Source organism: Babylonia areolata, chromosome 1 (assembly GCF_041734735.1).
Source record: "Babylonia areolata isolate BAREFJ2019XMU chromosome 1, ASM4173473v1, whole genome shotgun sequence".
Classification (NCBI taxonomy): Eukaryota; Metazoa; Mollusca; class Gastropoda; order Neogastropoda; family Buccinidae; genus Babylonia; species Babylonia areolata.
In genome coordinates, this window is record NC_134876.1 from 12,214,095 (window position 1) to 12,235,384 (window position 21,290).

General features: G+C 42.6%; 1 protein-coding gene across 5 annotated transcripts in view; it reads left to right on the forward strand.

The window, feature by feature from the left end:
• LOC143279593 (protocadherin Fat 4-like) overlaps positions 1-21,290 on the forward strand; it is a 99,850-nt gene that overhangs the window by 71,813 nt on the left and 6,747 nt on the right. For all 5 annotated transcript variants that reach the window (XM_076583667.1, XM_076583668.1, XM_076583665.1 and 2 more), the window contains 13 exons: positions 573-713; positions 2,366-2,483; positions 3,219-3,479; positions 4,983-5,125; positions 6,588-6,747; positions 7,855-7,995; positions 8,739-8,872; positions 10,248-10,484; positions 11,026-11,114; positions 12,750-12,830; positions 13,392-13,457; positions 15,339-15,545; positions 16,136-16,267. In XM_076583667.1, coding sequence (XP_076439782.1) covers positions 573-713; positions 2,366-2,483; positions 3,219-3,479; positions 4,983-5,125; positions 6,588-6,747; positions 7,855-7,995; positions 8,739-8,872; positions 10,248-10,484; positions 11,026-11,114; positions 12,750-12,830; positions 13,392-13,457; positions 15,339-15,545; positions 16,136-16,267 — 1,910 coding nt within the window. The remainder of the gene's footprint in view (positions 1-572; positions 714-2,365; positions 2,484-3,218; positions 3,480-4,982; positions 5,126-6,587; positions 6,748-7,854; positions 7,996-8,738; positions 8,873-10,247; positions 10,485-11,025; positions 11,115-12,749; positions 12,831-13,391; positions 13,458-15,338; positions 15,546-16,135; positions 16,268-21,290) is intronic.

A 21,290-nucleotide genomic window follows, 5' to 3' on the forward strand; every position in this document is an offset into this window, starting at 1 on the left:
CACACACACACTCACACACACACACACACACACACACACACACACACACACACACACACACACACACACACACACACACACACACACACACACACACACACATATTCTCTCCGTCAGGTGTGGTTCAAGTCCGGCTGTGTTCCGAAAGCTCAGTGTGTGTCCATTCCTCTGTCATTTCCTTCAGACTTGCCTTGCTCTTCGTTTGCCGTCTGCCTTTCGTTCCCTCGCTATATTTCATTGTACATGTATTTACGGTTGTTTTTTTTCATTTTGTCTGATTGTTTTATTTTTTTCATTTCTATTCCAATGTTTTTCACAAACGTAGAATAGGATCTCAAGGCTTGGTCTGCGCATTGGGTTTATACGAAGGTCCAGCATCAGCTGCCTCTATTTTTTTATGTTACAGCAGGTGTAGCGCGTATGGGTCAGTTCGCATGCTGTGACACCTCCTTGAAACTGAAACTGAAACTGAAAACTGAAATGCCTTTGTAAAGGTTGGAGTACTTCCAAAACAAGTACCTTGCTTATGACGAACTCATTAGTTTCAAACACATTTTCCTGTATGTGTGCAGGCTCGTGACAGAGGGTCTCCCTCCAGAAGCTCGCGGGCACTTGTTCATATCACAGTGATGGATGTCAACGACAACGCCCCTCAGTTTTCTGAGCAACTCTACGTGGGCTACTTGGATGAGAAGGCACCTGCAGCCACTCTGGTGAGAAAGAGAGAGAGAGAGAGAGAGAGAGAGTGTGTGTGTGTGTGTGTGTGTGTGTGTGTGTGTGTGTGTGTGTGTGTTATAAGAATGATCGTTTTCCAGTTTATTTGATGGCCATTCCAAACCTGTCAAACCTATTAAAACCATAATAACACGCGCTTGACACGCACATATACTTGCTCGCACACACGCAGACACATGTACACACGTGTACACATACACACACACACACACACACACACGTACGCACACATATACACGTACGTATATGCACACACACGTACAAACATACGCACGCACGCACACACATATGAACGCACGCACAAAACTGCATTCCGAAAGCGTCACGCGTGTTCGCTCTGGATTCTCGTCCGAGTTTCCTGAGTTCGATCCCCAGTTTATGCGCACCTGGGGGGTTACGGGTGCAGATTCTTCGGATATCTCAGGTCGAGTTATGTGCAGGCCTGCTAATGAAGGCCCGTTTTAAGTACACGCATTCAGAAAATACACGCACGTTAAAGATCATGTAATCCATCCGTGTCAGCGTTCGGTGGGTTATGGAAACAAAACCACACCCAGCATGCACACCCCCGATAAAACGGGTATGGCTGCTTACAAGGCGGTGTAAAAACAGCTAAACATGTGAAAGCCCACCCATACATACAGTTGAACATGGGAGTTGCAGCCCACAGCACAGAAGAAGTATCAGTATCAGTATCAGTATCTTCAAGAGGCGTCACTGTGTTCGGACAAATCCATATACGCTACACTACATCTGCCAAGCAGATGCCTGACCAGTAGCGTAAACCAACGCGCTTAGTCAGGCCTTGAGAAAAAAAAATTAAATAAATAAATAAATAAAATAGATAAAAAATAATTAATTAATTAATTTAAAAAAATAAAAATAAAATAAAATATATCAACAAAACGAAACAAACAAAGGAACAAAAAAAAATTAATAAATAAATAAATAGATAAAATAAAAGGAAATAGGTAAATAAATAAATAAATCATAGATAAATACATGAAAGAGAACTACTAATAATAATGATAATATTTAATAGAAGAAGAAGAAGACCACCACCACCACCTCTACAACATCTACTGCTGCAACTACTACCACTACGACGACGTCGACGACAACAACGACGACGACGACTCTACTATTACTTCTGCTACTAGTCCTTCTACTCCAACAACAACATCATCCTCATCAACAACAACAACAACAACCACAACAGTGGAGTGGAGTGGAGTGATGGCCTAGAGGTAACGCGTCCGCCAAGGAAGCGAGAGAATTCTGAGCGCGCTGGTTCGAACCACGGCTCAACCGCCGATATTTTCTCCCCCTCCACTAGACCTTGGGTGGTGGTCTGGACGCTAGTAATTCGGATGAGACGATAAACCGAGGTCCCGTGTGCAGCATGCACTTAACGCACGTAAAAGAACCCACGGCAACAAAAGGGTTTATTCCTGGCAAAATTCTACAGAAAAAAAACCACTTCGATAGGAAAAACAAATAAAACTGCACGCAGGGGGAAAAAAAAAAAAAAAAAAGGGTGGCGCTTTAGTATAGCGACGCGCTCTCCCTGGGGAGAGCAAACCGAATTTCACACAGAGACAGGTGTGACACGACAGGGTGTGGTGTGCAGGTGAAGAACGTGACGGCGACGGACGCGGACACGGGTCTGAACGGACAGGTGCTCTATGAGCTGATGTCTGACGGCTCTACCGATCTCACCTCCCTGCCTTTCTACATCAACGAGTTCTGTGAGCAGTGCGCCAGTGTCCGCTTCTCTGTCTGTCTGCTTCTCTGTCTGTCTGCCTCTCTGTCTGTTTGTCTGTCTGCCTCTCCATCTGTCTGCCTCTCTGTCTGTCTGTCTGTCTCTCTGTCTGTTTGTCTGTCTGCCTTTCTGTCTGTTTGTCTGCCTCTCCATCTGCCTCTCTGTCTGTCTGTCTGCCTCTCTGTCTGTCTGTCTGCCTCTCTGTCTGTCTGCCTCCCTGTCTGTCTGTCTGTCTGCCTGTCTGTCTGTTGGTCTGTCTGCCTCTCTGTCTGTCTGTCGGGCGTAGCACAGCGTCGACAGGTGAAGTAGTCTGATTGTTTTTTTAATGAAGAAAAAATAAGGGGTAGAAGAGAGAGAAAGACGTACATAGTGAGGAGGGGAAGAGCGACAGAGAGAGACAGAGAGAGAGAGGATCAGTTCACCGTTAGTAGCCTATCGGACTATGTATCACATCACTGGCTAGTTTTATAAGAGAATAATTTTGAAGTGCTAAACGATTTTTTTTTTTTTAATAAGAAAGGAAATGCATTCACAACTGAAAACACATTTTCCGACAACTTCAAGACGTTTATAAAATAAATAAAGAAAAGGCCTTGTATAAATTCATTGAAGAAGGGGACCTACGGAAGGGGCGGGAGGGGCGGGGCATTTGAGACGTCACACCGGCATGTGATCATGATGAAGTCACTGACCCCCCGTGACGTGCGGTGTGTGACGGCAGCCGGGGTGATCTACACGTCCCGCGCTCTGCACTACAGCACGGAGCGGACCTTCGACCTGACGGTGGACGCACACGACCTGGGCTCCCCGGCGCTGAACGCCACGGCCCGGGTTCGAATCCTGGTCAACGACCTGTCCCTCGTGCTACCCCGGGTGCTCCTGCAGCCCAGCACGGTGGGTTTGGTGCTGGGTACCCCTGCCGGCACCCTGCTACCCGTCAACGTGTCCGGAGGGTTCGGCTCTTATAACTTCTCCATTGTTGGTAAGTGGGCTTGTGTACTTGTTGTTGGTGGTGGTGGTGATGGTGGTGTTGATGTTGTTATTGGTGGCGGTAGTGCTGTTGTTATTGGTGGTGGTGGTGGTGGTGTTGATGTTGTTGTTATTGTTGGTGGTGGTGGTGGTGGCTGTGGTGGTGGTGGTCATGGTGGTAGTGCTGTTGTTATTGGTGACGGTAGTGTTGTTGTTATTGTTGGTGTTGGTGGTGATGGTGGTGTTGATGTTGTTGTTATTGTTGGTGGTGGTGGTAGTGGCGGTGGTGGTGGTGTTGATGTTGTTATTGTTGGTGGTGGTGGCGGTGGTGGTGGTGTTGATGTTGTTATTGGTGGCGGTAGTTTTGTTGTTATTGTTGTTGTTGATGGTGGTGGTGGTATTCATGTTGATGCTGCTGATGTTGCTGATCTTCTTTTGAGTTGTTGCATTCTTCTTTTTCTTCTACTTCTTCTTCTTTTTCTTCTTCTACTTCTTCTTCTTCTACTTCATTTTAACAGCAGCTGTGGTGTAGCGTGTTTGCATCTGTCCGCACGCACTGACACGTTCTTGAAACTGAAAGTGAAACTGAAACTTCTTCTTCTTCATCTTCTTCTTCGACGGGCGGAATAGCCGAGTGGTTAAAGCGTTGGACTGTCAATCTGAGGGTCCCGGGTTCGAATCACGGTGACGGCGCCTGGTGGGTGAAGGGTGGAGATTTTTATGATCTCCCAGGTCAACATATGTGCAGACCTGCTAGTGCCTGAACCCCCTTCTTGTGTATACGCAAGCAGAAGATCAAATACGCACGTTAAAGATCCTGTAATCCATGTCTACGTTCGGTGGGTTATGGAAACAAGAACATACCCAGCATGCACACCCCCGAAAACGGAGTATGGCTGCCTACATGGCGGGGTAAAAACGGTCATACACGTAAAAGCCCACTCGTGTACATACGAGTGATCGTGGGAGTTGCAGCCCACGAATGAAGAAGAAGAAGAATCTTATTCTTCTTCTCCACTCCTCTTCCTTTGTCTTCTCCTGCTTCTCATTCTTTTTTCATCGCCGCTTTTGTTTATTACTGTTGTTGATGGTGACGGTGGTGGTGGAAGTAACACAACCACGGGTGATTGCAGCAGCAGTTGATGCTTGATTGTTTATTTCATTTGTATTGTCCGGTTATTTTGCGGTTATTGTTTTATGTGTTTTGTGTGGGTGGTTAGTGGGGAGGCGTGGTGTGTCCTGAGATAAACACATATGTTCTTATAACTTACCCCCCTCCCCCCAGCCCCTCAACCCCTCTTGGTTTTTTCACTCGCTCTGGTTGGATGTCTATCTCATTCTCCCGCATGCTCACGTGATCTTCCATTCTCTCTCTCTCTTTTCCGCCCTCTGTCACACACACACACAAACACACACACACTCTCTCTCTCTCTCTCTCTTCTCTGTCTCTCTCACACACACACATACACACACGCGCGCGCGCGCAGAGCTAACCATCGCACGGTGTGTGCACCAGGGGGGAACGAGGACGATGTTTTCACCATGGACAAGGACAGCGGTGACCTGACAGTGACCAGAGAGCTGACTAAGACCACCACCTACCACCTGACCATCCGGGTGGTCAACCTGGAATACCCGCAGTACTACTCGGACGGCACGGTAACCACCACACGTAACGACAATAACGAACACCAATTGAATGTATTGAGAGTGTAGGGCACGATAACCACTTCACATAGCAAACACCAGTTAAGTGTAAATAACTACAACACCAGTTAAGTGTAAATAACTACAACACCAGTTAAGTGTAAATAACTACTACACTTAACGACAATTAGGAAACACCAGTTAAATGTATTGAGATTGTACGGCACGATAACCACTACATATAACGACGAAAACGAACACCAGTTACATGTATAACCACTACACTTAACGACAATAACGAACACCAGTTACATGTATAACCACTACACTTAACGACAATAACGAACACCAGTTACATGTATAACCACTACACTTAACGCCAATAACGAACACCAGTTAAATGTATAACCACTACACTTAACGACAGTAACGAACACCAGTTACATGTGTAACCGCTACACTTAACGCCAATAACGAACACCAGTTAAATGTATAACCACTACACTTAACGACAATAACGAACACCAGTTACATGTATAACCACTACACTTAACGACAATAACGAACACCAGTTACATGTATAACCACTACACTTAACGACAATAACGAACACCAGTTACATGTATAACCACTACACTTAACGACAATAACGAACACCAGTTACATGTATAACCGCTACACTTAACGCCAATAACGAACACCAGTTAAATGTATAACCACTACACTTAACGACAATAACGAACACCAGTTACATGTATAACCACTACACTTAACGACAATAACGAACACCAGTTACATGTATAACCACTACACTTAACGACAATAACGAACACCAGTTACATGTATAACCACTACACTTAACGACAATAACGAACACCTGTTACATGTATAACCACTACACTTAACGACAATAACGAACACCTGTTACATGTACTGAGAGTGAAGGACACGATAAACACTACACATAACGACAATAACGAACACCAGTTACATGTACTGAGTGTGTACGGCACGATAATCACTACATATAACGAGAGTAACGAACACCAAATGTATACAGTGTGTAGGTCACAGTAAACCAACTCCACATCTTGAGAACAAGGTAAATGCTGATCAATATTAGTCCATTATATTGAGAGTGCACTTCTCGCAGTAAACAGTGATCGTTCATAAGATTCATCCTCATTTAAGCAAGTGATGAAGATAGAAATAAAGTGTAAATGGTGCGCATCTTTCCCAGTTAATTTGGTGTGCATCTTTCTCTATTACGGAAAAGGATAATGATCCATTAAGTACAATGAAGAATAAAATGAACTGAAAAAGACGGTTTGAGTACGTTTATCCGAATTAGCATTTGAATACATGCTCAGGCGCGCGAACACACGCACGCACGCACGCACACACACACACACACACACACACACACACACACACACACACACACACACACACACACTGGTTGATGTTTTCGCAGCTGACGGTGATAGTGACCTCAGTGAAGCTGGAGCAGGAGCGGTACGCAGCCGTGGTACCCGAGAACCAGCCACCCCCCTTCCTGCTTCTGGACATCAACAGCAACGCCGAGGGAGCGGGTGTGCCCGTCACATATCGGCTGCACGGCCAGGACATTGCAGGTGTGTGCGGGAGGGTCTTGGAGTGAAATGGTTTGTTCCAATAAAGGTCATTCTTCTTTTTCTTCTTCTTCTTCTTCATTATCATCATCTTCTTCTTCTTCTTTTTCATCATCATCATCATCATTATCATCATCATCATCTTCTTCTTCTTCTTCTTCTTCTTCTTCATCATCATCATCATCATCATCATCATCATCATCTTCTTCTTCTTCTTCTTCTTCTTCTTCTTCTTCTTCTTCTTTTCACAGTGTCAGTCAGTCTGATGAATGACGCTGTCCTCACCAAGTCGTGCCTGGAGCCATGACAAAATGACAAATTTCAAATGCAGATTTATATTGATACATCTTGACAATGTATCAATGACAGTTGATCATGTAGTATTCGTGGGAGAGAGAGAGAGAGAGAGAGAGAGAGAGAGAGAGAGAGAATGGGGAGGGAGTGGCGGTTGGGTGGGGTCTGAGAGCAGAGTAAAATAACGAAATCAAAAACACAAAAATCAAACAAAACAACAGTAGGACGGGTGGAGAGAATGCATGTGGAAAAACAAGAGAGAGAGAGAAAAGTTGATGGAATTTGAGAGCAGAGTAAAAAAAACCAACAACAAACAAAAAACAACAACAAAAAACAAAAGCACACGAAACAAACAAACAAAAGGACGGGTGGAAGGAGAATGTGACCGAGGACATGGGCTATGTAAGTTCCCCTATCGATCAGTCAAAAGCACTCTCTGACCAAGGATAGGTGCAATGTAAGTTTCACTATCAGTCAGTCTTCGTCGTCGTCTTCTCTTCCGTGGGCTGCAACTCCTGCGTTCACTCGTATGTACACGAGTGGGCTTCTACGTGTATGACCGTTTTTACCCTGCCATGTTGGCAGCCATACTGCGTTTTCGGGGGTATCAGTCAATCAAAAGCACTCTCTGACCAAGGCAGTGTAAGTTTCCCTACCAATCAATCAATCAATCAATCAAAAACACTCTCTGACCAAGGCAATGTATGTTTCCCAATCAATCAAAAGCCCTCTCTGACAATGATAGGTGCAATGTGGTAAGTTTCCCTATCAACCAGTCAATCAACAGCAGGTGTCACGTGTGTTCGCGGTGTGCAGGTGTGTTCAGCATAGTGGCCGGCACGGGACAGGTGTACTGCCAGAGGTCCCTGGACAGGGAGCGGAGGGCGGAGTACACCATGACAGTGACCGTGCAGCTGACACACGACCTGTCTCTGTCCGCGGGAAGGAGGAGGAGAGGTGAACAGGCTGTGTGTATGTGCGTGTGTGTGTGTGTGTGTGTGTGTGTGTGTCTGGCAGGGAGTTGAGGTGTGTGTGTGTGTGTGTGTGTGTGTCTGGGAGGGAGTTGAGAGGTGTGTGTGTGTGTGTGTGTGTGTGTGTCTGGGAGGGAGTTGAGGTGTTAGTGTGTGTGTGTGTGTGTGTGTTGTGTGTGTGTGTGTGAGGGAGTTGAGGTGTTGGTGGATGTGTGTGTGTGTGTGTGTGTGTGAGGGAGTGAGATGTTGGTGTGTGTGTGTGTGTGTGTGTGTGTGTGTGTGTGTGTGTGTGTGTGTGTGTGTGCGTTTGTGGTGTGTGGAGGGGTTATTGTTGTGTTTGTGTGTGTGCGTATGTGTGTGTGTGCGCGCGTGTGTATGTGTGTGTGTGTGCGTGTATGTGTGTGCGTGTGTATTCATGAGAGAGAGTGAGGGGGGATGTATTCATGGTAATGTGATATGATGAGTTAACCGAATATTAAACACGTTCCTCTATCGTAGATATCAGTCAGTCAGCAAATGGACTATTCGTTTTATAACAGTGGTATTACAGTTACAACGGCAGTTGCATAAACATAATTATTATCGATGAAAAAAAAAATTAATTGCGTTGATGAAGATGATGATGATCAGAAGAAGAAGAAAATTTTCATTCCCTGTATGTTTGGAACATAATCAGTTTGTTTTAAATCAGACCTAAGTGTGCAAGGGTCCGGTTTGATTATCTTCCAGCACTTAGCAACGAGGCTGAAATCCGCGTGATTGTGGATGACGTCAACGACAACCCACCCACCTTTGACGTCACCTCCAACTTGTTCGGTATTCCCAGTACTGCTCCCGCCTCCACGGTGGTAACAACACTGCAGGTATAATGTTGATTTTAATAGTAATAATAATAAGAAGAATGATGATGATAATGATAATGATAAAAACAATAACAATACTGATAATGATGATAATGAAAATACTAATAATGATATTGATAATAAGAAGAAGAATAACAACAATGATGATAATACTAATAAGGCAGATTAACGTTCACACCTCTCACTCAGGGAGACCGTGGCATTTTACAAAAAACAACAACATATATTGATACATAGGCATTCATAAACAAAGTTACACATGCATCGAGCATACACGAACAAGCTTGTGTGCACACAAACACGCAAACAAACACACCTGCACACGCACCTTGTGTTTTGAGAGACTATTAAAAAGTGAACTGGGGAATCCACGTGGTGGACAGAGAAGGGTAGGTTGTACCATACTGTACATGCTTGACCACGTTAGGAGAAACAGCGCTGACTTTGGGAATGTTTCCTTCTTCGAGGTATTGTCAGCACTCATGAATCAACATTCGAGTATGAACTTTTTATATGAGTAGAGATCGAAAGTAAGCTACAGAGGTATGTGGGCGCAGTATGATTTATGTCATTGTTGTTATTATCATTCGTTGCGTTACAGCTGTTTTATTACTTTTTTTTTACTGTCTATATTGGTATGTGTTCCTTTTTAATCGTAAAGTTACCACTTTTACTTACACATTTTTAGGCTGACCATTGTGTATTTTTTTAAGTGTTCGGGGTTTGTTTATGCTGTTATCATAATGCTCGACTACCAGTTGTGAGAAAAAGCCACCACTGACTCCACACAAACAAAACGAAACGAAACAACCCCCCCTCTCTCTCTCTCTCTCTCTCTCTCTCTCTCTCTCTCTCTCAAACCTCCAATCCTAAACAAACACACAAAAGCAAAAACTAAAGAAACAGCAGCAGCAGCAACAACAACAACAACATCAACAACAACAGCAGCAGCAGCAACAACAACAACAACACCACCACCAACAACAACAACAACACCAGCAGCAGCAGCAGCAACAACAACAACAACAACAACAACACCAGCAATAACAACAACACCACCACCACCAACAACAACAACAACAACACCAGCAACAACAACAACACCAACAACAACAACAACAACAACACCAGCAGCAGCAACACAACATCAACAACAACAGAAGCAGCAGCAGCAGCAACAACATCAACAACAGCACCAGCAGCAGCAGCAACAACACAACATCAACAACAACAGAAGCAGCAGCAGCAACAACAACAACAAAAAACACAACAAAAACAACAACAAAAAACAACAACAACATAAACAACAGCAGCAGCAGCAGCAGTAACAACAAGTGCCGAACAGATGAAAGGACAGACCGAGCAATGTTCACAGGCCATAGACCCGGACGCCGGGACCAACGGAGGCGTCGTGTACTCCGCCACGGGAGGCGACACCGCCACCTTCTACGTCACCGCCGAGGGCGAGGTGACGTCACGGGTGGCCATGGGGGGCCGACAGAGCGGCGAACAGTTCAAGCTGTGGGTGAACGCCACAGACAACCAGGGGCTGTGTGCTGGATCCGCAGCCGGCGGCGACACCAAGTGTTTGTCGACCAGTATTGAACTTACAGTGAGGGCTACTCTCCCCCTCCCTCCTCTCTCTCTCTCTCTCTCTCTCTCTCTCTCTCTCTCTGTATCTCTATATCTCTCTCTGTTTATCTGTCTCCCTCTTTGTCACTATTTTGTCTCTATCTCATCTCTGTCTGTCCCTCTCTTTTCCCTACCTCCATTTTCTCTTTCCGTTGTTTTGTTTTGTGTGTGAGCTTTTCTTTCTTGATTTTGTACACCAGGGCGGGGTACAAGTAGTCATTGATGCTATTGTGCTTTGTACCGTTGAAAAAAACAATTCTTTTGTTTCGTTTCATTCTCTCTCTCTCTCTCTCTCTCTCTCTCTCTCTCTCTATCTATCTATCTATCTATCTATCTCTCTCTCTCTCAGACACACACGCACGCACACACGCACGCATGCACTCACATAGGCGCTAACGCACACACGCATGCACGTACGTACGCGACCACACACACACACACACACACACACATCATCATCATCATCATCATCATCATCATCAAGAACATTTCCTCCTGAAGACCTGTATGACTGTTTTCAGATCGTGGTGGTCCCCGACAGTGACCGCTTTGGGCTGGTAGCCAACATCACCGTCAGTGACTTTCGTCAGCAGCAACAGTTCTACCTCAGGTACGTTGACAGACTGTCTCATGGGCAGACAGAATGACACTCCACGTGTGTTTCTGAGTGCAAAATCATTGGCACTGCTACTTTTACAGACTGCCTGATAGTTTTCAGTTTCAGTAGCTCAAGGAGGCGTCACTGCGTTCGGACAAATCCATATACGCTACACCACATCTGCCAAGCAGATGCCTGACCAGCAGCGTAACCCAACGCGCTTGCCTGATAGAGAGGAATTGCACATCAGTGTCTGAGTGCAGAATCTTGGACACCGCTACTTTTTGCCTGACAGAGAGAGTGAAACTGCACACCAACGTATAAGTGCAAAATTATTGGCACTGCTACTTTTACAAACTGCTTGATAGAGAGAGTGAAACTGCACACCAACGTCTAAGTGCAAAATTATTGGCACTGCTACTTTTACAAACTGCTTGATAGAGAGAGTGAAACTGCACACCAACGTCTAAGTGCAAAATCATTGGCACTGCTACTTTTTGCCTGATAGAGAGAGTGAAACTGCACACCAACGTCTGAGTGCAAAATTATTGGCACTGATACTTTTACAAACTGCCTGATAGAGAGAGTGAAACTGCACACCAACGTCTGAGTGCAGTATATTTTGTACTGCTCCTATTGCAGGCTGCCTGACAGACACGTAGAGTGCACACCAGCGTCAAAATGCAAAATCATTGGCACCGCTCCTTTTACCTGATAGATGAAATGAAGCCGCATACCAAAGTGTAAGCGCAAAATTATAGGCACTGCTAAATAAAAATAACCATATCGTTCATTCTATGTTGCAACTTTCTGCTCTCTAATGTCTCACTTGCACTGCTGCAGCTGCAACTACCGACGACATCATTACTATTATCACTACAACTACCACTGCTAGTAGTAATAGTAGAATATATTTATTGGGCATTTCCTTTGGTTTCTGTCTTAAACGTGAAGCCTGTGTCGACAGTTCTGGAATGATGATTCTTATCAAATATATATCATGGATCTCCTTTCTCTTCCCACGTAAAGAGACTTTTATAGGTGCTTGAATTCAAGTCTAAAACCTCGTCAGTTGACTCTCTCAGACTTTGGTCCGATTCGCAAACCAATTCTGAGCTTAGCTCTCAGACTATTATCAAATTCATTACGGACCAAGTATTGTTCTAATGTCAAGTGCATATGCTTTAGTAACCTGACAATTGAGCATATAATTTTTCACTGTAGCTTGATGAAGCCTTTTGTACACGAAAGTGTGTCTTCACAAGTGACTGAGAACGTTGATGTTTTTGACTTTTTGCATTCTTTATCAGTTGTTTCGCTTGTCAGTTTAACGACTTCTCTTTTACGAAGTCCTTTAAGTAATTTCCTGTGACTGTATTTAGAGGGTTTTTTTGTTTGTTTTGTTTTTCTTCCAAATTTCACCCACATTCTTACCCTCATTTGCCCATTTTCCCCCAACCCTCCATTCATCCACATCTCCCACCCCTTCTAACCGATAATACTCAGATGTATTCATAAATACTTTAACAAAATGTCTTCAATCACCGATATGTGTGACGGGACATTAAACAAAAATTCCTCCTCTTCCCACGTACATGTATGTGCTTTCTTTTTTCCTTTCACCCAAGTCCGCTTTCCATGTTTCAGGAATTTGTCAGACATCCTCGACATGACGGTACAACTGGACAAAGTGGAACCTCACCAAGGCACTACAGTGGACATTAGCAAGTCAGTACTGGAACACTTTGTATATTTATCTATCTATCTATTTATATAGATACATACATATAATTATATATATAGAGAGAGAGAGGTGTGTGTGTGTGTGTGTGTGTGTGTGTGTGTGTGTGTGTGTGTACCAATGTGTGTGTGTGTACCAATGTGTGAGTGTGTGTGTGCCAGTGTGTGTGTATGCGTGTGTGTCAGTGTGTGTGTGTGTGTGTGTGCGCGCATTCCAAATAAGGCAGGAGCCTGGGGCGTACATATGTGTGTGTGTGCGTGTATGTGTGTGTGCGTGTATGTATGTGTGTGTGTAAAATGTCAATTCAAATGAAGTGAAAATGATCTGTATTGATGCTAAATTAGTGAACCTGTACATTTTTTCATCCTGCCCTCATTTAATTTTATATAGTTTTTTCCTCCCGTTTTTCATTCAGTTGTATGTTCTTGTGTGGATAACAGTATGTGAGAGATAAACAACATAAAAATGTGTGTGGTTAAAGGCGCGCACAAGTGTGTATTCAAGTGCCTATACAAGGTATATGTATATGCTGCCTGATTATCTTGCAGATCCGACATCTACTTCTATGCCTTTGATAACGAAGGAAAGCCAGTACCCTATTCAACGGTTAATGAGTAAGTAGCTTCTTTTGGTTAAGAGAAAAAATACATCATTTGATAGTCAGGGAGATATAGGTAAGCAAATAAATAATCAAATAAATAAGCAATCAAACAAAATAGATTGATAGCAGGTCTGCACATATGTTATTATAAGGGATTCTGATGATAATGATCATCATGACTATGATTACGACATTGCCAACAATAACAATATACCTAGCAATGTGAGAGAGGCAATGTATACGATGAAGCTAATACAATATTTACAAACTATAATAATAATAATGGTATTTATATAGCGCTGGATCTTGTGCAGAGACAAATCAAAGCGCTTTCGCACCAGTCATTCACACGCATGCATAACTCTAAAACTGTAGAAACTAAAGACAAGGAAGGGCAGGCAAGGGAAGCTATTTTGGGAAGAGGTGGGTTTTAAGGCCAGACTTGAAAGAGCTGAGTGTGGAGACTTGACGAAGCGAAAGAGGAAGTTCATTCCAATCGCAAGGTCCAGAAACAGAGAAAGAACGGTGGTGGTGATCATGATGATGACGATGAAAACGAAGACGATGATGATTATGCGGAAGACTGTGATACTGTATCAGTAAATAAACGAGAAATAATCATTAATCAGTCTGAAGTCATGATGGTGGTGGTGGTGGTGGTGGTGGTAATGATGATGGCACTTATTAATATTCACATTACGAATTTGTGTGGGTGTGGGTGTCCTGATTTTCTCTGTTTCTGCTAGCCTGTCTGTCTGTGTGTGTGCCTGTCTGTGAGTCTTTCTCTCTTTCTGCTAGTGTTCTTTGCTACTTTGTTATATCTGTTTCAAGATGCGAAGAGTGACAGATTGTTTGTTCCCTTTTCCGTTCCCTCCTGCAGCTTGTCCTTCTGTTGACGACCATAGTGAATCATCGTAAACACTTAGGGCTGTACACGTGTGATACGTTTGTAGACCTCTCGACACATCAAGGCCGGCTAAGGACATCAAAGTACAATCTGTTTTTCTGTTGTCTTTTTCCTTTCTAGAATTCTGCTGATTTCGTATTTGTTATTCCCGTTGTCCTTATGTGAAGGATGCCTGTTCTTGCCTCCAGTGCAGTCACATCATTATGATAATGGTTTCGACCACGGTTACTGGCTTTTCGCCGTCTTCAGACTTGTCGTCGTCTTTGTTGCTATCATCATTATCGTCAAATTAATAATGAAAATAGTCATCATCATTGCCTCACCTTCCACCATCGCTGCCACCACTCTTTTGCACCATCACCAGTATTCGCCGTCAGCAGCAACATCACATCCTCATCCTCGTCTTCTTTCTTTTCCTCTTCCCCATATCATGGACGTTGTTTGAAACGTCAGCTGTGCGCCAGTGTTTCTCAACAAGTTCACGAGGATGCCGCCTTTCGTTCATTAATACGCAGTTCAGCTTGTTTTCCACTATCGTTACATTGCACACAATGCACACACTAGTTCCCATCTACCGTTACATAGCACACAATGCACACTAGTTCCCATCTATCGTTACATAGCACACAATGCACACTAGTTCCCATCTACCGTTACATAGCACATAGTGCACACACTAGTTCCCATCTACCGTTACATAGCACACAGTGCACACTAGTTCCCATCTATCGTTACATAGCACACAATGCACACTAGTTCCCATCTATCGTTACATAGCACACAGTGCACACTAGTTCCCATCTATCGTTACATAGCACACAATGCACACTACTTCCCATCTATCGTTACATAGCACACAGTGCACACAAGTTCCCATCTATCGTTACATAGCACACAATGCACACAAGTTCCCATCTATCGTTACATAGCACACAGTGCACCGAAGTTCCCCCAGATCAACACTGACCACTGCCGTCCTGTGTGCAGGAGAGTGACGGCCAACGCGGCAGCCATCCACTCCCTGTTCAACCTGAAGAGCGTGCAGCTCATACCCGTCACCCAGCCCCCTACCCGGGTACGGGTGGAGACCAAGAGTGTCATGGGGGAGGCTGAGATTGCCGTCATCGTCGTCGCCAGTCTCATCTTCGTCGGTTCTTTCGTTGCCATCATCCTCACGATGAGGGCATGGAAGAAGTGAGTTCGGGGGGGGTGTTGGGAGATTGTGGTGAAGTGGGTGCAAGTTCTGAGTTGTTGTTTTACTTTGGGGGTGAGGGGTCAGGATGTGCTGGTCGGTGGACTTATACAGAGAGAGGATGGACGAAAAGAACTGAATGATGGACTAATGGATAGAATCAATAAGCTTTGAAAAACGGACATCAGTCACTCTCTCTCTCTCTCTCTCTCACACACACACACACACACACACACACACACACACTCGCACGCACACACACACACACACACTCGCTCACGCACGAATGCACGCGTACATTCATTCACACACACACTCTCTCTCTCTCTCTCTCACACACACACACGCACACACACACACACACACACACACACACACACACTCGCACGCACGCACACGCACACACTCGCTCACGCACGAATGCACGCGTACATTCATTCACACACACACTCTCTCTCTCTCTCTCTCACACACACACACACACACGCACACGCGTGCGCGTCCCCAACACACACACACACACACACACACACACACACACATTTACCTTGCATCCTTGTGATCTGTGATCATTGTCTCTGTCCGATTCCAGGCAGAAGGAGTTCCAGAAGCGAGAAGAAGCAGCAGCGAGAGCCAGACAGAAACTGGAGCAGGAGACACGAGAGCTGGCGGACAAGATGCAGGAGACCTCTTTTGTGGCGGACCCTGAGGAGCCCTTGGAACTGTGAGTCACTGTCACTGTCCGATATATCTCTGTCCACTTTTCCATGACCAGTAAACAGTTAATTTATTGTCAAAACATTATTAAAACAAAACAACTATTCAGTCATTTGCAGTTTTCTTCTTTTTGCTGAATTATTTTTTTTCGTAACATGAACATATAACAGGTTAATCAGTTAGTGTTTTTTGTGGGGGTTTTTGTATTTTTTTGCTGAAGGTCTAAGTTTTAAAAGGTTTGGGATGATGGTTATATCAAGCAACAGTTGTGTCCTTGTTACCTGGACTCTGGTGTTTATTTAAGAAACCAACGAATCAAGTTACTCAATGATAGATAGATGACGTTGGATGACACCTGGAGGCCAGTTTTGCACCATATGTTCTGGAGTGCAAACATGAAGCATATGTATACTGAAGAACTGAATCCTAAAGAAACATGCAGATCATGTGTAACAATCACTGGGAACTTTGAAAGACTTTACTTAGATACTAAGACGATTGACAGTAAACAAAACGTAGATGTCACATATTTATTTTTTCAGGACCCCCGCCACCCCCCACCCCCTTTTTTTACCATGACCCACTTTGGTTGTCTTGTTAAAATAGGGGTTTTCAGAATCATTAGTTTATTTTTCAAATGTTGGGAAGATCTTTGAAAAATCACAAGTAAAGGACTGGGTATGGTAGAGCATTATTGTCGAAATGGGACGTACTCTCCGGGAGACTTTGAAATATCCCCGGCAGGTGCATTTAGTCAGTGACAATATGCTGGAACCATTCTGGCACTAGTTAGAGGGGATAAAACATGCTCGAAACATTATTTTTTATTTAAAGAAAAGAGAAATGCTTGACAACTGTTCATCGCTTCTTTAGGTACATGAACTGCAAACTAAAAAGCAACACACGGAGATTGGAGAGTGTCGTCCAAAACGTAAAGGAAAACAAACAGACCTCTGGTTTGGATTTGCTGACGTAACAAACAAAGGCTGAATCAAATGTTTATAGTTAGTTGGTTTCTATATAGAAGACTGACGAAGAGATGTCAGAGACTGGTGAAATATATGTGTGTAATCGTGAGCATATGGACGCTTTACTCACCTGTACAGTGACTGCGAACATTGTCAGTGTAACATTGCTCTGTGTGGGTGACCCATTCCCCTCTGACCGCGAACAGTGACATGGACCCGGAAGATGAAGGACAAGTGTTCAATCCCCGGATGTTCCTGAAAAACATGCGCGAGTCAGAGTGAGACTTCCTGTATAATTTTTTTTAACCCTCGCTCGCCCCGTTTTTTTTTTTTTTTTGTTGTTGTTGTTGTTTTTCCAATTATATACTGTTTTCAACATTTCTGTTCGTAACAAACTGGTAGTTGTCATCTTTTTTTCTTTTCTTTTTTTAATCTAAGACTTTTTTTGTTTAATTCCGAGATGATACCTACAGAAAATGTTTTGCTTTGTAGTGGTACGTCTTTTGCTGGCTTTGCGGAAGTTCGTTTTGTCGTTGTCTGTTAGTCTGAATAGTCGTTTTTCTTTTTTCTGTCAAAGCCTCATTTTGTTTTGGACCGGCATTGTTGTGGCGGTCGTTTTCTTTTTTTGGGGTGGGGGGGGATTGGGGGGGGGGTTGTCTTTCACTTTGTGTGTGTGTGTGTGTGTGTGTGTGTGTGTCTTCCTATGCCTGTTTTGTGTTTGTTGGATATTCATTGGATTGAGCAACTGTGTTTTTTTACTCGCTTCTCCGTGTTTTTTGGAATGTAATTTCTGACATTAGACTTTCTACTACGTTAAATATAGGCCTAAATGGGGAAGGTTTATAAAAAAAAACAACTGTTGGATGTGAAACAAAATTCACTTTTGATAAAAGGTGTCCAACGTTTCTGACCATTGGTCTGTCTGCAGGGACTGTTAATTGGAAAAATCAGTTTTCATGTTGGACGCATCATATCAAAAGTGAGTCTGGTTTTACCACGTACAGTTGTCATAAACTTTCTCTCACCATTTGAAATTTTATGGACTCTGCAGTCATTTTTGATTCACTTGTGTAAACAAAGTGAGTCTATGTTTTAACCCGGTGTTCGGTTGTGTGTGTGTGTGTGTGTGTGTGTGTGTGTCCATGGTAAACTTTAACATTGCCATTTTCTCTGCAAATACTTTGTCAGTTGACACCAAATTTGGCATAAAACTATGAAAAATTCAGTTCTTTCCAGTCATCTTGTTTAAACAATCTTGCACCTCTGGGATGGACACCCAAAAAAAATTAAGCCAAATTATATGCAAACTGAATTTACGGTGGTTTTTTTTTTGTTTTGTTTTTTTTGTTTTTCTCTAAACTTGGCACTTTGATCTGATATTCTGACACAACAACAAGTGGCAGTCATTTTTATCATTTTTTGTTAAAACAGGAACTTCTTTTGCTAAGCATGGAAGTTATATTTATTTTGCATGTGTTTGGTGCAGATAGTAAAAAAGGGAAATTAATCTGTAATTAATGCTAGGGGGTTTAATTTGCTTTAAACTGATCTTTCTCATCTTAAACATTACATTTTGAAATTATATTCAATACATAAAAAGCTTGTGTGTTTTACTCTCAGTGTACAAGGCTTTCACTATGTTCATTCGCCCAAGTAGTCTTTTTCGGAAAATACTAAAATCAGTACTACGAGTGGACTTTAAAGATCTATTGGCTGAGTCCTGAAGGTCATGGGCAAAAATCAGTTGCGTACACATATTTATACATATTCAAAGCGCGTGCAAATATTCCTCGCGAACGCGATCGAATGACGCCATTTTGTTTCAAGTTGTTGACCTGCCCCTTCAATCCTATATTCAATCGACAATACACGATAACATGTGATGAAAAGTTGGAGAAGGAGACCGTTAAATATTTATTCAGATAAAGATAAAGAACGCCTGATCACTTAGTGGATTATGCCCCAAACTGCCTTAAGAATATCCACAAAATCAGTCGGAATTCACAGTTAAAAATAATAAACCATAAGAGTTAATAACCTTGATAAAACGTAAAAATTTCCAGTCTTGACTTTTCTGAAAATGAAGTCCTTTTCACTTCATACGACGTTTAGAAGTACTGGTACTTGGCTGTACATGTTATTAGTTCAACAAAATACTCAATTTTCATATCAACTTTATAACCATAAAATTAGAATGAACATAAAAGAGAAATTGAATCGACCGTGTCGTACATTCCCGGCGGGTGTAACTAAACTTGTACGTCTATCTAGATCCAGAGAAAACGGCTAAATGTTGCAGTGTGATTGCGGCGATAGCCACGTCCCCTTTACCGCGGACTTAAAAAGAATGTTTGATTGCCCTTAAAGATGTTTTGAATGCCCAAGATACACCAGAATAATACGATTTAAACAGCGTTCTCACTGCGAATCGATTTATCGCCCTTTAAAAAAGCATGTTTAAATACTAAATTTTCGAACGTCAGATAAGGAGTCACGATAGTGTTGTGGGTAAAACAGTTTCTTTTCACCCGAACACGCGGGTTTCGAATCTGCGGTCGGGATTTCTTTCTTTCTTTTTTTTTTTAGACCCGAGACTTTATGATAACAATTACAGAACACATTTTAACGATTTTTTTTTTTTAGTGTATCACAAGTGAGTCTTGAAGGCATTGCCTTGTTTATTTTGTCTACGTTAAATATAGTTGTTTTTGGTTTTGGTTTTTTGTTGTTGTTTTTTTTGTTTGTTTGTTTTTTGTTGTTTTTTTTGGGGGGAGTTGTTTTATTTGTGTGTTGTTGTTTTTTTGGGTTTTTTGGGGTTGTTGTTTTTTTTTGGGGGGGGGGGGGGTATATTAAAATGCTTGTGCAAATTTAGATGAGCTTGTAGAAAAAAAAAAGGCCTTTTAAAGTAATTCGTCCAGGGGAAAAAAACAATTTACATTGCAACGGAAATAATGCAGAAAATCAATGTACACTGGACATGTATCATGTGGCTTGAGAGGAATTTTCGATCGATGAAAAGGAACTTGCAAACAGCAGAACTGCACTGATGGTTTTTAGCAAGAACTGCATGGTGTATAATATAAAGATAATAAAGAATATTCGTTGGGAGTGTTATCTTTAAGTAGTATCATTTCTTTTCCACAGAATATCGCTTTAAAATTGAAAATGACACAATATATGCACGAACGCATATATACATTTATATATATATATATATATATATATATATATATATATATATATATATAAATTAAGATTGCGTTGACTCCATGTTGGCAAAGATGTCGTTTGCATGTACTTTTTTGAAAACATTTTCATTTTCATAACACTATTTCTATACACACACTCACACAACTCGACTGATAACATTGATAAGGAAATGGGCATACGGTATCGTATCAGTTGACATATTTTTATTATTTTAAAATTTGTGTTATATATGTTGTTAGGTAATGGGAAAATTCAACAGAGAAAAAAAATCACACAGACACACAAGAATATAAAAAAAAATAAACAGGTAAGCATACATCAGTTCAGTGATGGCATAGAGGTAACGCGTCCGCGTAGGAAGCGAGAGAATCTGCACGCGCTGGTTCGAATCACGCATCAGCCGACGATATTTTCTCCACCTCCACTAGACCTTGAGTGGTGGTCTAGACGTTTGTCATTCGGATGAGACGATAAACCGAGGTCCCGTGTGCAGCATGCACTTAGCGCACGTAAAAGAACCCACGGCAACAAAAGGGTTGTTCCTGGCAAAATTCTGTAGAAAAACCCACTTCGATAGGATAAACAAATAAAACTGCACGCAGGAAAAAAAAAAAAAAAAAAAAAAAAAGGGTGGCGCTGTAGTGTAGCGACGCGCTCTCCCTGTGGAAAGCAGCCCGAATTTCACACAAAGAAATCTGTTGTGATGATGAAAAAAAAAAACCTAAATAAAAAGAAATACAGAAAAGTGGAATAACATGATGACTAATTACAGTATACGGTAGTTGTTGTCTCACGTACGAAGTCAGATGTACATAATATATTGTATTGGAAACGTTATGGGTTTTACATTTG